Below are 16572 nucleotides of genomic sequence, written 5' to 3' on the forward strand. Positions count from 1 at the left end.
CTGCTGTCAGCCCACACGCACTGCTCTGCATTTGTTGGAGGTGCTGCATCAATAAATAGATCTTTCTAGAAAAGGTTGAATACCTTTTTGGCTCTTACTAAAACAAAACAAGCTCTTCTCTGATTTGGATCACGTGATATTTATGTCGGGATTTCTGTTTTATGTATCTGTTGTTACAGAAATCTCTGTCAAATCCTGATTACTCACATTATGAAGGAAAGCAGCTGCAGGAACAGTCTTCACTTAAATTACAAGCTGCATTTCCCCCCACTGTTGTCAAAGAAAAATAAATAATCAGGTCTGTCGTACATTTCTGTCCCCCTCAACATGCTTCAGACCACACGGTCCTGCCTCTCAAAAAGTCGGTGAAGTTTCAATTATTCAAGCGACGTCTTGAAATTTGGCTTCTGGACTCAAAGACTTGGAGTTCTGGGTCTTTTTAACATGTTCCTGTAGCATTTTTCTTATTATGGAGGACATAAAATTAAGCTTAAAATTACTGATCGTTTCTTTGTTCAAGGGGCAGTAAAAAAAAAGTCATTTGAAAAAGCTTGTAGGTGAAACGTAGGACCTACAACAGCATGCCACAAGCTCCCTGCTCCGCTCCATATTGATGCATCAGCCTGCAGACAAACAGATCCATGTACGTCTTTATGGCATCTGGATCAAAACTGTATGGCATGATTGCTCCGATATCCCTTGCCATTTTTGTTGCATCGCTAATGTTAGATTGTGAGTGCGATGATAGGAGAACGTGTAAGAAGAGTCATGGATGATGGGGCTCACGAAGATGATTTTTTCTGAAAACGAGTGAGCCAGAAGTTAAGCACCCTAGATTGTTTCCTTATGCCTTTGGGGAGGCCAACCCCTCCGTTCACCACCTGAGTTTGTGTTGTTATTTCTAGGACAAAGCTTCTACAGAGCGGTAGCAGTTAATTAGAAGTTCACTCTACGTTGTGAGTGGGCATGGAAGTAAACCTCTCCTCATTTCCCAATCTCCTTTAGTTTACACTATCTGCTGCAACCTAACACTGACGGTGAACCAAAAATGGCGAGCAATATTGGAGCTATCTAGCCGTACAGTTTAGAGCCAGATGGCAGTTCAGACGAGGAAAACCAAGTGGATGCATTGGAGTGGGTCAGTAAGACGGCACTATTGAGTCGGTTTGTGAGGAATCAGAAGATCACTCCGGGTTCCTATTCCTGCCCTTTTCATCACCCCACCGCTGCAGCTTCAGACAAATAGAGCCAGGCTTTAAGACACCTCCTGTCCTGCAGCTCTGTTGTTGTTTGGTTGGTTGCTTTGTCTGATTTCCATTCTTTCTCCTGACGTTTAGTTGAAAGACTGAGCTTACAGGATATCCTTTTCAGGATTGTTAACCTCTGTAGCTGCAGTAACACAACAATGAACTTAAAAAGTCCCAAAGGAAGCAGAGAACAGCAAAAACGAAGCCTGATAGATGTGTTCAATGACTTCTACTCAAATTAAGAGATTCAAATGTTGTTGTTGATCAATACTGATATTGACCCGTGTTGCCCTATGATATTTATCTTCTTGGACATGTACCACCTTTAACAGAATTTTAATTAAAAGTGTATCGATTGCATTGATTGGGTAAATTGACTGAATCAGCATGGCACAGTGTCCATGAGCCAGCTGTGACACAGTCAACAGAGGCGCTATCTCCTGTTTGGACCAAAAGCTCTCTCAGGTCATCATTTTAAATTACTTCCTTGTCTCAAAAATTGGGGTTTCTGTGTGTGAGCAGATTTCCCTCCATCTCAGAGCCTCTCAGGATGAGTGTGGGGATGTCACCACCATCAGGAAAGGTCACGGCTCCATTCCCACCGCACACAACAGACATGATGAGCTCGCCTTTCTTTTCTTTTTTTTTTTTTTTAAGGCTGCATGAGCTGCCATCTTGGCAAGGGTCGAGACTTTATTGATGGGCCTCCATGCTGATGTGCAGACAGAATACTGGAGAGGAGAGTGGTGCTGCTGTCTGCTCGGCTCGCTGCACGTTTGACTGTCATCCTGCAATGAGCAACGTTTCCATCCAACCATCTGCTGCAGCACAGTCGTGGTTACACTCTGCTGATGAGGACGCGCTCAAATTTCACACTTTATCTGTCTATTTCAGGATAAATCGTGAGCTGTAGTCAATAGTGGAATAATCCAAACATACTAATTAATGTGTGGAGCAGCTGGTTTTTAAGAAGTCCAAATCAAGTTGAGAATTTCAGAAACTATACCAGAGGAAGCAAAGATGGGGTTATCCCACCCAGGCTGATGTCGATTTTTTTTATCGGATAAAATTCAAATAATTTGTTTGCTTCTGCCAGAGTCATTCAAATATCTAGAATATTGTCACAAACTCAGATCAAAATGTTTATAATAAAAAAAAAAGAAAAATGCTTCATTTTAGTTTGACCTTGATGAGGCTGCAGAAGGTTAATTTCCTAATTTCCAAAACAGCAGCTGGCGTGGTGAACTTTAAATGGACTCTTTGTGTTTTTAAGTACATGTACAGTAACCAGTGTTGTGGCAGGAATGCACAGCATTTTTATCATCTTTTTGCTTGTTCTAATTCTAAAAATATGTTTTTCTTTTTATAAATATTCACTGGTGTTCATAGGGTTAAAGATCCACTAAAAGGTTTTAATGGAAGAGTCTGCATTTGTCTTTTATAGTTTTGGTTTTATATGAGTCCAATGTAGTTTCGGAAAGATGTTCAGTCTCAAATGGAGGAAAATATGATCTAAAATAAATCTTTAAAAAACAGTTTCGCCTAAACATAGATGTAGTTGTAGTGACGTTTGAAAACAGAGCCAGAAGTAAAAAGAGAAAACAGAGCCGGACAGAAATTTCTATCAAAACGTATGGAAGTTAGGGCAGAAAAAAGAAAGTAAAAGACAAAACTATTATTTTTAAAAAAGGAGACTTTAAAAGCATAGTAATAAAATGTGCAAAACTCTTTTTTAACAAATCAAAAGTCAATAATTAAAACTATGTAATGAAAAAACAAGATTGTAGCTGGTGTTTAGGGTTAACAAGAAAGGTCGAATTTTTGTCCAATAAAAAGTCCAGATGTTTTTGTGACTGAGTTATAAATATGCAATAAAACAAATTTTACTTTTATATAAAAATCTACTGAGTCGTAATCTCTGTATAGTCTTTCAATTTAGCGTTTTTCTTAGATTTAGGCTTTACATATTTTCAGTGCAATTGTTATGTTCCAATGTTGTTTTACAGAATTAGAACCTGTCACAATAAAAGCACAAGTACTTGTGGTATTAATACATGCAACAGGTGACAGTGGGTAAACATAGGGAGGAAACAGTGACTCCTTCCTCTTCATAAATCTAAAAATATAATTGCAAAAATATACCTGCACTTTTGTCTCAGACCTGCAAATGAGTCCCTGATCCCCCCCCCCCCCCCCCCCCCGCGCACTCACCTGAGCTAATCACACACTCTCACCTTTTTGATTTCACAAACACCTGAAGACGTGCGGATGATGCTGGATGAACCTTGCTGCTGACAAGTCTCACCCTGCAAGTGTGCAATTGTTTCGTTCTGATTCAAAGCTTCGACTGTGAATGTTGCCACACTGCGGCTTCAGGTAGAAAAGCTAAGCTGCTGAATTATTTATGCATGCTTGCATTAAAGATCTGCTCTGATAAAAATAGGGTTTAGGTGTTTTTAAGAGGATCTTGTAGCATTTTTTTCCATAATGGATGACATGAAAAACAGCTTATTTCTATGGGCGGGCCACAAGCTCCCTGCTCCGCTCCATTCCAATGCATCCACTTGCAGACAAATAGATTCATGTAGATTTTTTGTTTTCTCACCATTTATAATGCTTTGGTTATGTTAGATTGGTCGGTGTGAGGGGCTGTAGCTAGCGGGGGAAGGCGTTGGCAAAGGGATGATGGAAAGTGAGTGGAGGCTTATTCTGCATCAACAGTCCTGTAAAAAAAAAACTCCAAAAGTAAATGAATATATTAGAATTAAAGTGTTTTGGGTGTTTTTTTTATGATCCTTAAAAGAGACGTACAAATAAAGAAACATTTTCAAGTTGGTTCAATCGGAGTTCAACACTTCAGAATTGAACTAATCTGCTTTGTCAATATTCACAGTGCTCACAAACAAGCTTGGGCAAACAAAGAGTTGCATCTTCAACACAAACAGCAAGAGGCTGATCATGAGAATTCCTTCTGTCGGCGGCTTTGAAACTTCCAGAAATCTTTTTATAGATCTGAAGTTTTTCATGTTTGCACATCCGTCCTTAATCTCTGAAATAAAAAGGCTGATTGCAACTTGTGGAGCATCAATGGCGCTCCTGCCTCGCTGCAGTTCGCACGTGTCCGAGTGCATAGGGTTCTAATGAGGGAGCCCAGCAGAGAGGAGAGGGCTGGATGCAGGATTGGTGGGATACAGCTGGACAGAGCAGGAGACTGTGGTGAAAAGGTAACCATGGTAACTCTGTTGGCTAATATTTGAATGCAGAGAGAGGAATGAGAGGGAGGAGGGAGGGGTGGTGGGGTCTGCAGTGTGCGGTATTCGGGGGAAAGAGATGGCGAGCGGGGGGTAAGGGTTAATATGAATCATTGTAGCAGGTTAATCTTTCATCAAACTACAAGGTCAGTGCAGTGTTTACCCACCGATGCTGGACACTACAGGTGGGGAGGACAGAGATCCAGGAAATATAGCAGGGAGGAACAAGATCAGGCGCGAGGACGGTTTGCAAAATTGTTTGCAGAGAGGAAGGATGTGTTCTCACCTTTATTAAAGGAGATGGGAGATAGGAGGAGGAGGATGTCAGGGGAGATAAACGAAGAGAAGAGAGGACGTGGAGGAAGAGTTACAGGTAGAACCTGCTGTAAAACAGTGAAGAAGAGGAACACAATCACCCGGCCTCTAACTGTCAGCTCCAAATAGTCTCAGTCTCCTCCATGGACTCTCACATTTGAAGCGCAGCATCTGAGCCAGCGTCTTAACCTCAGCCACCAGCGCTCATTTTTTACACCCCTTCAACTCCGCTCAGTAGCTGTCTACCTGAAATAGCTCTGGCTCTGAGACCTGGAACAAAAGGTTGCTGGAAATTAAATACATAAAAAGGTGAGAGCTGCTCCAAAAATACCTCGGAGCTGCTCTTTTGCTGCTGCGGGCGGCGCAGGCGAGGCTGCAGACGATGAGCGGCTGCGGGTCGCACATCTACCGGTCCCCCCACTGCTGCAGCTGTGATTTATTGTGCTGTCCTTGTGTGTGTTTTAATGTCATTGGACTTCAGCGTTATTGATCCATTTCACGCCACCAAGTCCTTTCTCCTCCCACGCCTCCCCTCGCTCTCCACCTGTTTCACAGCTTCTACCTGCCTCTCTTCATCTTAAATGCATCTGTGTGTTGTCATCCTCATCCCTCCATCTCTGTCTGCTTTATATTCATCTCTCTGCTGAGCCTCCCTTTCTCTTCTGCTCTTTCATTCTTATAGAGAGAGAGATTATTAATATTAATGCCTCTTTATTTGCTCCCTCCCTATTTTACCCCCCCCTTCCCCACTGCAACTTATCTCTTTTCTGCTCTTCTCTCTATTTATACCTCCCTACATCTTTATTCCTTTCAGTCCGTCTTCCTTCCATCTGTCTCCCGCTCCTCTTTCCTGCCCGTCTCTCTTTCCCCGGCCCCTTTCTTCGCAGCTGTTCAGCATTCATCCATTGCTGTAGTGTTGATAATTCCCTTCTCTGCCTGCAGCCATACAACCATCTATCAGATTAATAATCCTTCTTTACGTCCAATTCTGCCCCCCCTTCCAAAAAAAAAAAAAAAAAAAAAACTCTCCTACTTTGCCAAGAACTCAGCATCTAAAATGAGTGTCAAAGTCCCATCATTACATCTTTCATCAGTAATATCCAGATTACTGGATGCCCCTTTTTTTTAAGGTTATCCAGGTCTAAACAACCTGCAGAGCGGAGCAGAGGCTCTCCGCCTCTACAGGCTGCCGGAGTCTGACTTAACCAACCATGTATTAGCGCTAATGTAGACTGCACCATTTGCCACCATCCTCCAGCCCCCGGAGCATACCAGGCAGTACTCACATTAGCATTTTGGTGCCCCCCCTCCCTCCCCGTTCTGTTGCCACGCAGCGAGAAGCATCGCAGCTGCTTTCTGGGTTTAGTTGCTTTTTGTTTTCCGAGTCTGGACATGGGATCACGTTAATTAAAAGGGGGTCAGAGCAGCATGTTCACATTGACAAATCATTGTCATATTAACTGTTACACCTTGATGTAATTAGTGCAGAGAAAACTGCAGCAGACTTGAGAGGAAGAAGTCCAATGATAGATTCTCAAAAGTAAGATTTTTGTGACATTCTTTAAAAAAAATCTATTTCTGGGGGGGGGTTGGCGGGGGGCCCTGCTCGGGTGGGGGGGGCCCAGCGGCGCCGGATGGGCTGCCCATCTGCACCTGGGGCTGGGATCGGCCCTTCCCTGGCTCTGGGGCGGGACGGGACAACCCTCTCGGGGCCCCCTGTCGCTCTGGGTGTCACCCGCTTCGGCTGCGGGGTCTGGGGTGGGGTGGGGTGGGGGGCTTGTCGGCCCTGTCCTGTGGGGGGGGCGTTCTGGGGGGGAGGGGGGGCCCATTATTAGTACGGGTCGGGGGGGCTAGCGGGTCGGGGTCTCCGCTGAGGCAATCAGTGGTTGCCTCGGCCGGTTGGCCTCCTCGGTCCCGTCGAGGCCTGACGAAGTTTTTCAAGTAAAAAAAAAAAAAAAATCTATTTAATAATTATTCAAACGTTTTGTTGTATTTAGATTTTAATTCTTTAAAACATCTTGTAGTTTAATTAAACTTTATTTTGATCGTATTTATTCAGATAAAAGTAATTCGAAAGTGATTTTATTGTTATGATTGTAAAAAGACAATTTATTAATTGAGGTCTTCACTTTTGCTCTACAGAAACCTTTGTGTCAACAATCAGTTGTCTAAATGGGGCATCTTATTTCGGTTAATAATGATAAATGTTAAGGCTGTGTTACACAGTCTTTACGTATTTTATGTAGTTTATACGCAATTATTACTAAAGTGTTACGCAATTGTGCGTGGTTTTTGTAAGATGCATAGGCAAATTTGTGGCTCTCCACGACCTTTTCACCAATGTATAACTTTATATCGCGTATAGAGTGCACACATCACAGTAGAATGATGTAATAAATCACTAATGAATTGCATAAAAACAAAGCAACAAATCACGCACGGTTCATGTTTTAGATTTATGTGTTCTTTGCGTGGTTTATTTGCACGTCTTTACTTTTAGCTGGTTTTAGATATTCTTTCATGCAAAAAACATTTTTTTAGTTTCATCAATTTTGTTTTCATATCTTAAATTCACATCTAGTTTAAATAGCTTTTTAACAACCTAAAACTGTTAACATAATAATTTCTCTCTCTGCCTTCTTTCGTCATAACACAACTTTGTAGTTCTGATCAACTTTTCGCTTTCTAGCCAACTTAGAGAAAGTGTTCTTTGCAGAGTCTCAGTTCAAAGATAGAATGTATTAATGAATCAAATGTTTCTGCAAAAGCAAGACAGAGGAATATTTGATCATCAAATGCCGTCCTGACAGACCACAGAACATTAGGACATTATTAAAGTCAGGAAGACTCACTCTGAGACGACGGCAAACACAAGAAATCAAAAAACCTGTGAGGTTTACAAACCTGCTTGCTAGTTTCAGCTTGGAGTTTCCATCCAGAGTTTTATGCTGAGAAATACAGTAGAAAATTGAAATTAAACACAAGAAAACGATCTTCCTAGTTCTTCCTGCATAGGATCATGGGAGTCGCTCTCATAGCTCAAGGTGAACCATAGACTGATCAACTGTCACAGATGACAATTTATTTGATCTCATTGAAGCAAAGAAATTTCAAAACAGAGCCAATCTTTGTGGGTTTTTTTCTTTCTTATTTTCAGGATCTGTTCTGTCGTTTTGTGTTGTTTTTTTTTTTTTTAGATACGACAGAAGTATTTTTTTTTTAAATTTACTCCTTTCTGTTCTCACTCATCTCTTGATGGAGAAGTGAACTCCAGCAGGAAGTTTACAAACTGAGGGTTTTGTACTTTAATAAAGTTGAACTATAAATGTGTGTTTGATTGAGTTTAGCATTAGAATTATTAAAGATCTGTGAACGATCTGAGCCCCAACAAAAAACTGGCCTCAGTGAAGACCTGAGGACCTCTGTTGTGTTTCTGTTTGAGCTTTTTTTGTTTTGTTTTAGTTGCTATAAGTTGAAATGCATGTGAACAGCATGTTGAATCATCATCCTGCCTTGTTGAAGGCTTTAGGTTTCTTTTATTCCTAAAACATGGTCACAGAATGAGTTTCCCTGTTTGGATAATCTTTTGCGTATGCTGATACAACTGTGCACCTTCTGAGCTGATCTGAAAACAAACCAAACATTTATTTAGTTTATGTACAATAAGATCCTGCAAACATCCCTAATATCCTGCTTTAAATTGCACGTTCACTTGTGTCAGTTTTATCTCCTCCTAGAGTTTTACCTGTGTGGATTTGATTGCTTACAAAATATCTGCAGTGGGATTTGGCGGGATTTGATGCGAGCTGTGACTCAGACTTCGTAACACTTTTGACAGATTTTTTTTGACAATCCCTCCCATGATAGACTCTACTGTAGACGTCTAACCGTTTGTTTGTTGTTTCAGTGTTGGTGAAGTTAAAAAAAAAAAATAGAAAAAAAATCTTTCTGGGTTCTGTCTCTAATATCTGCTTTCTCTGTCTTCCTCTCTTTGTCTTTCTCGCTTTTGTTCTTCACAGTTACTCCTGGGTTTCTCTCACTTCACTCAAATCCCCCGACAACTCCAGGAGAAAAAGGAATAGCATCTGTTTATCTGCATAGTTTGGCTTCAAAAACAAGAGAAGGAGACGCAGATCGACGGAGGACAAAACCCTCTCCGGGGATGCGGAATTAGAAGGAGCAGACTGGCACAGCAGGACTAAAAGTAAAGAATTCCTCCCACCAGAGTGGATTCACCTCACCTGTACCTCCGGATTAAAGAGCAGGGTCATGTCCCAGTTGCCATGCGCATCGCCACGCTAACCTGCCTTCCCAGCCCCTCCCCCTTCCTCTTTCTATTGGCCCAGCTGCTATTGTGGCTCCTCCTCCTCCCTGGGCAGGAGCTCGTAGGAGCCGCCTCCTGCCCCTCCCTCTGCACCTGTTCCAACCAGGCCAGCCGAGTCATCTGCACCAGACAAAACCTGGAGCAGGTCCCCGAGAGCATATCTGTTAACACACGATACCTCAACCTGCAGGAGAACTCCATACAGGTGAGTCCGGGTGGGAGAACGTCACTCATCAAGTCCTATCCTGTTGTTTCTGTGTGGATTTAGGTGATGCACTTCATGCAGGGTGCATGGTTTTGACAAAACAAATTCAAATGTCCTTAAAATGGGAACAGATCAGGTCAATATTGAGATTCGACGCTGCAGCTCGTTTGCTCCTTGATTTAATTGCTGCTGTTTACCTCGTTCTGCTAAAACACCTGGAAGTCTCTGCAGGATGCAATGATAAAATACCTATTTCCTTTTTCTTTTTTTTACTGATATCCAGAACTGTTCCTGTCGAAAAGCACTCATCAACTCTGTACAATGTACAATCCCTGAAGGCAGAAAGCTTCACAAAACGAAGCAACTTCGTTTTTTAACAACTTCTCAGACTCACGCAGAGCTTCTGTTTTCTTTTTTTTTTTTTTTTACCCGCATGTGTTTTATTGATCCACAATCCACTGTATTTATTGAATTTAAGGTGAGAGCTCTTAACCATCACACGAGGTCACATGACTCAATGAGGAGGTGAAGGCGTCCTCTCTGCTCAGCTTTTTCGCTCCTTTCGTTTGACTTTTTTTGCTGCCCTCTCAAAACAAGCACTAAAAAGCCCCTCCACAGTGTGATGGATTTCAATTAAAGATATAATTGTGTGAACTCAACAAGGGGACCCTAAACTAGAGTCTGGTGGTTCGTTTGCCGGTGTGGGTACCTGATCGACTCGGGCTGCCACATCTTCCTTCGGGGTCCTTCGACCAATGGTGACGTTACACTATTTGATTGGCTGTAAGTTGGCACGATGACGTATACAATGGTGATTGGTCAGTTACACTTACGGTGAATGATAATACTATAATCATTTTCAGCTATTCGTGAGAAACATGGATGACTATTACATCGGAAAAAAAAATTTTGGTTGTTTGTTTGTTTTGATAAAACATGAAGAACAAATAAAAATTGAGCAGAAAAAGTGCTGTTTTTTGTAATTAGTTTTTTAATGCTTTCAACAAGTTTTAAACAGGAAATATAAACTTTGCAATCATAACTGTTCAATCTGATGAAGTTCTGTAATTCCATAGTGTGGAATTCGATTAACGCTTTGGACTGTAGGCTGCTCCTTTTGATTATAGTTATCAATATGACAATGTTTTTTCTGAGATAAAAAAAAAGGAAAACTGACATTTGGGAGAATTAAACCAGACTGCACACCATAAATAAATATTGTTTTTATACAGTCATACATTTGCTCAAATTGGAAAAATAAGTTTATATTGCCATTGTTTCTTCTTTAAAATATAAACAGAACATATTTGCTCTGTTCCTTTACAAAAGGAAACGTAAAATCGCTAAGTAGTTTGTCCAACTGGTGTTGCCGTAGGGTGACGTCAGCATTGGTCGAAGGACCCCGAGAAGATGTGGCAGCCCGAGTCGATCCGGTACCCACACCAGGTTTAAATTTTCTCTACAAAACCACCTTTTATGGACGTTTTGAGCACGCAACACCCTGCCCTCATTTTTGACACAAGTCAAAAATGTCTCACAATTTAAAAAATGGGATTGAAAGAAGCACCCAAAAAAAAAATCCTCCCTTACTTTAAGAAAAAGATTCTCGTCACTTTTTTCAAACTAAGATTATTTTTAATGAGTTTTGTATTCTTAAAGTAGATACGTACACTTTTCCCTCAAACATACACAGTTTTAAGCACTACAACAGTCCAACATTCCTTATTTCTAGATCAAAATCATTTTAAAATAAGACTAGAATTGCACATTTAAGAATACACAGTCTCAAAATTTATATTAGTCATAAAAATCTTTGTATACACTTCTGTATAAAAATATTAGTGGAAGTAAACAAGCTTGTTTCATTATTGATCAAAACAGACGTTTTCAGGATCAAATGACTCAAGAAATTTCAGATTTATTGCCTAAAGGTTGTTGCATCTTTCTGAAAAACTACTAATAATTTAGACATTCACTCTAGAAACTAGGCGAAAACTTGGTGTGTTTTGCAGCTCATTTTCAGGTATTGTCTGAAGTTCAAGTGCAGCAAAGTGTTTGAACTCTTTCTTTCTCAGTTTGTCAGAAGTGTCTGACACATTTTGTCACTTCTTTTCTCCTCTTCAGTGTCTCGTTGACTTGACAAAAACTGCTCAGGTATTACCAGGTTTCAATTGCTTCTGTGAAGCCTCCAGGTTCCCTGTCTTTGGTGGAGACATTTCCTTCCCTATTTTAGGGTTGTGGCGGCTGACTCCACTTTAAGCTGTCTGTCTGTCTGTGCAGATGTGCACCACAAACCTGTGCATTGGCGGCAGCCCTCCTCAGAAAGTCATAGTCCAAGAGTAAGCGTCTGTAACTTCATTCTTTGATGCTGGTTTGAAGTTGTTCTCATGTTTGATTTCAGTCTTACACACACAAAGCCGGTAGGATCGATGAGACTTTCCTGTCACATCTGATGACGCCTCACCAGCAGCTTTTTGTTCTTTTTGCAGCACAAACTGCTGGCTGAAAAGTGACTGAAATCATCACATTTGGTATATTCCAGCTAATCAGCAGTGCACTAAAAGGACATTTTCGTTTTTTTGGACTCGTCTCTGAAAAATTAGTCAGCAACATTTTATACTCTGAAAAATGGCCAAACTAAGACCATTTCTTATCTTTAGAAACAAATCTATCTGCTCTTAAGTGGGTCTAAGATGGAAAAAATATTTTTTAGAGCTTTTATACTTTAGTTTAACATTAAATTGACAACACATAACCCATTTGATCCCTTTTGATGCGCATATGCATCAAACAATTTCGACTCCATAATTACTGTAATTTAGCATTTTATTGAAAGCAGAGATATAGGTGGCATTTTTTTCATAGCTGGGAATAAATGAGTTAGTCTACTGACTTACCTACTTTTCTATGAGATTTTGGCTTGTAGGAGCCAGTAGGGACTTCCTGTTGGGAATGTTGGCGGAGGGGTCACTTAGTCCAGTTCTTATATGCAGTCAATGATTTTTGCACAGGTTTTACACACAAACCTTTTAAGTTTTCACCATTTTCAGGACATCTACAGGAAACAATTAGAAATCTGTTGTCTGTATTTAATATCTGTGTCGTTCAAAATGGGGGCATTTCTGTTGCTTTTATCTCCATTTCACGTTTTGATCCCCTGGGGGTCAAATCTGCAAAACTTAATGTTTGGAAGAGGTTTTTTGTTAACCATGCCCACATTCCTAATATGTGTATGTTGTATGTATTATTGTTTCATTCAGCCTGAGCCAACGATTCATGTAGTTTTCACAATATTTCGGTAAAATTGTGCGAGCAACAGGGGAACGCCACTTTGGTGAGCTCGCCATGCTAACAGCCTTTAAAATCTACAACTAAATCCAACATTTTTTCCCAAGTAGCTTCCCAATGATCCTCAAGGAGTTAGGCGGCCATAGATTGAAATCTCTAGGAGGAGTTTAAATTTGTAGTTGTTCTTAATTGTTCTTTTTATTAAATTCAAGATGACGGGCTCTTCCCAAGGAGAAAGGTCAACAAAAATTGTTCACTGTATCAAAAGTTTTGTTTTCACTGGATGTTATTTGGTTAGTTTTGAGTCTGGCGGTGACAAAAAGGCGCAAAAAGAAAGAAGAATTGTGAAAACAATCTGGTCCTTGCAGTCCAGGACTGCTGCAGGACGTGAATGTTAACCCCACACCTTAAAAATGGCTGCGAGTGGTCATGTTTACAACATCTTTGGGGGGGTTTATTTATTTAGTGTTTTTGCTATTCTTTTTTTAAATCACGTTTTTGTTTTTTTCTAAGAAATTTTATTACCAAGAAAAGAAAAGACAAGAAGCAGTTCTAAAGACAGAAAAAGACACTGGGGCTTTTGCTGAACTGAGCGAATATTTTATGAATTGAAAGCATGGCATATTTCCACAACACCACGCTGCCTTTTGTATGCATTACCAATTCATCTGGAGTCCCTAGACGGCGCTTGTGGCTTCACAGCTGCAAAGGAAGATCATTTAACCACCGAGTGCTGATAAAAAAAAAACTACAAGACTCTAAATTTGTAAAAGAAAGTGGGTTGATTTCACTCTTCATAGAATTTGATGTAATTGCATCCATCCTCCTGTTGCTGACAGGGCTTTGTTGTTTTATGGGTTTAAATTCATTTCCACCACATCTTATCTCCAGTAATGAAAAGCTACTAAACAATGTTAAAATTTCCAGCGCCTCGTCTGTAATGCGCTGAAATTATAAGGGAAGCGGCTATTCTTTACAGAGCTCATCTTATTAAAGTGTGGGATGCTAACGGAGCATAAATGGCGAATCAAACCACATGATTTAAGATGTGAGGTACTGGGAGATGCTGCTAACATGAAGGGGGAGAAAATAAAGAAGAAACAGCAGCGTTCGCTGCATTTGGTTTTCAGCCTGCAAATTTCGATCCGGTTTGTTGTATCCTGCAGCTCCACTTGAAATGATTAAAAATCTAAAAATGTTTTAACACCTGAAGGCATCCTAGATTCTCTGGCTTATTTTTTCCTCCACTGAGTACCCTGAGAGTAAAGCCTTGACAGCTCCCACCCCCTCTTAACATCCCTCACCCTCCCTCCACTTTATGCCTATCACCCCCACTGCTGCTCTACATACAGAAGTGGCGATGGCCTCCCTCCAGGAGGCTCCGTGAGCCTCACTGAGGGCTTTGGCCACACATGTCTCCAACAGTCAGAGATTTGAGGGGCTTTTAGTTGCGCTCACTTACGGCTCGCCCCTGACAACTCGCCAAATGAGCTCCAATTGGACTACACTAAATGCTCGTTAGTGGCGTCCGGGGCCCGTGGCGCCCACGACGCTTAGAATTATGTCTTCTGGTTGTTCGTTTGGAAAAGGCAGGAAAGAAAAGTGACGCACAGTTTCAAACAAAGTGAGTGGATTTGGTTTCATTGTGATTTATGTTGGCAGTTTATGTAAATAGTTCAGTACTGATTATGTGCTTTTGAGCGAGTTGTTATAATGAGGCTGTTTGGCTCCTGAGTCCGACCGGCCGTGAAAAAGAGTTTCAGTTTGGAAAAATGCAGTGGGGTTGAGGTTGTAAGTGTGACTGTGGGCGGCCTGTGTAATTAAAACACAAATTTTATCCAGTGACAGAGTCAAATTTAACAGCTTTGACCCATAAACTAGATGTGACCGATTTGGTGTCACTTTTGTATCTGCTCTTTAACCCCGGTTTCTCCAAGGTGGGACTGCAACACTCATTTGCCCCGCCACATCTAAATCTGATGGTGATCTTTAAACCAAGGTGGGAACTGTGTTCTTCTGCAGCAGAAGGTATTGATTTGGGCTTTTCTACAACACCTCTATTTATCAACATGGAGAAAAGCTACAGCACAAATGACTTCACGCTGGGAGAAGGACAATAACGCTTGTCTTCTGGAAGAAGCAAGTTTGATTTGTTAAAATGATGTTAGCCTCTCTGTAAATTGATTAAGGTGATAATGCATTGCGAGCAACTGAAAAAGGAAATGCCAGCAATAAACCTATTCAGCGTCTGTTGACGTAAATCCCTGTTATATTTTTAGGTTTCATTAGTGATAAACTGGATACTTGTGATTCTCCCCTCTGGCTGAGGCTCGTGAGGTTCATCCATGATAACACTCTTGCTGTGTGAGCACTGAGTAACGACTGACCTTTTGCACACGGACGTCACAAAGGTCAAGTTAGTGTGTTGTGGTGGCTGCCTGACAAACGGATGGCCTGGGCATGCCTTCACAGGAAACCAGATAAAAAAGGTCAACTGGGGCTCTCTCACTGCAGAGAGCCAGAGAGAAAACAAAAGCCACTTCTTTATTTATTTTTCACGTTTTAGGAAACAAATCAATTTGAGATTTCAAAGCAGTAACACACAAAAACAACAGTGAAATACAAGCTTGCTAAAAGAATGTTTTATTTAGATGATGTGAAAAGTTCTGTCCCAAAGTCGTCTACAGACAAAGCGAGAAAAGATTCCATAGGATTTTATGTCCTAAAGACATAAGAAAAGCCTGCACATATATCAGGGGTGGGGGGATGGGGATCTTTATGGGTGCTAGAGGTTTTTAGGCTGTCTGGCCTGTGGAGGATTGTAGACTGGAAGTGGCATGCCATCCATCCATCTTCTTCTGCTCATCTGGGACCGGGTCGCAGGGGCAGCGGTCTAAGCAAAGATTCCCAGACTTCCCTCTCCCTGGCCACTTCCTTCAGCTCCTCTGGGGGGGACCCAGTGGCGTTCCCAGTAGTCTCTCCGGCGTGTGTCTTCCCGGGGCCCTCTGGCCAGTGGGCCAGTCTGTATGTAGTATAGTGACCTTACGCCACTCTCAAGTTGTTGGTATAGTGCGAGTACCAGCCCCTGCGAAGGGTGTGTAGCTGTTGTGTAATTGCTTGTACGACATCGTAGGATGTCCACACAAACCTGTGATTGTCTCATATCTAACCTTTTAACAGTCAAACACGTACTTGTCCCGTGAACAGCACTACTGGGCTCCTTGCAAAGCCCGTTAATGCCCCCCCACTAACGGACTTCCCCCCAAATCCGTTTAGGGGGGTGAAAACATAAAAAAATCAGTATCTGCTTCTCACCTACTTCACCCTTATTTACCTTTTCATATTGTATAAGTTTTCTTGTGTCAATTTTCACTCAACGATCTAACACAGCAGTCTACTGGTACATCGCCTGTTCGTCCTGGGGGAGGATCCTTCCTCCATGTGGGCACCCCTGAGGTTTATTCGTTTCTTCCGGAATCCGTTTTTGTTTTGGGAGTTTCCTTACCGCGAAGGGGGGTCTAAGGGCAGGGATGTCCAGTTTAGTTTAGTCTGTTAAGTTAAATTTTAGCATTCTCCTATTGAATTCTATGCATCTATTATCCTTTTGATTGTATGTTCACTTTACTATTACCGGTACGAAGCCCATTGAGATGACTTTTGTTGTGAATTCGGACAATACAAATAAAATTGAATTGAACTGATTGAAATTTACAATTTTGGTATTTCAAGTGGGCCATCTGTGTGGCCCGTACAGGTTTGACCATTTTTCATTTGGGGACTAAAGCTAAATGTCTCCAAGTGAAGAGGAGATATCCAACCCCCAACTGTAACATGTTCTGTAGTTTTGTGTCACCTTAACTTTTACATCTGGCTGCACCTCTGAAAGATAACCGCCTTGGTAGCCTAAGCGGTCTGGATTGTTTGGATCCATGAAGTGGTTCC

At 41.4% G+C, this 16572-nt stretch overlaps 1 protein-coding gene across 1 annotated transcript in view; it reads left to right on the top strand.

The window, feature by feature from the left end:
- lrrc4ba (leucine rich repeat containing 4Ba) overlaps window positions 1-16572 on the top strand; it is a 37482-nt gene that overhangs the window by 16349 nt on the left and 4561 nt on the right. Inside the window, exon 2 of the mRNA XM_004071226.5 lies at window positions 8833-9342. Within this exon, the coding sequence (XP_004071274.1) occupies window positions 9097-9342 (246 nt within the window). The 5' untranslated portion in view covers window positions 8833-9096. The remainder of the gene's footprint in view (window positions 1-8832; window positions 9343-16572) is intronic.

Source organism: Oryzias latipes, chromosome 8, assembly GCF_053564925.1.
Source record: "Oryzias latipes strain Hd-rR chromosome 8, Olatipes_Hd-rR_3.1".
In the NCBI taxonomy this organism is placed as follows: domain Eukaryota; kingdom Metazoa; phylum Chordata; class Actinopteri; order Beloniformes; family Adrianichthyidae; genus Oryzias; species Oryzias latipes.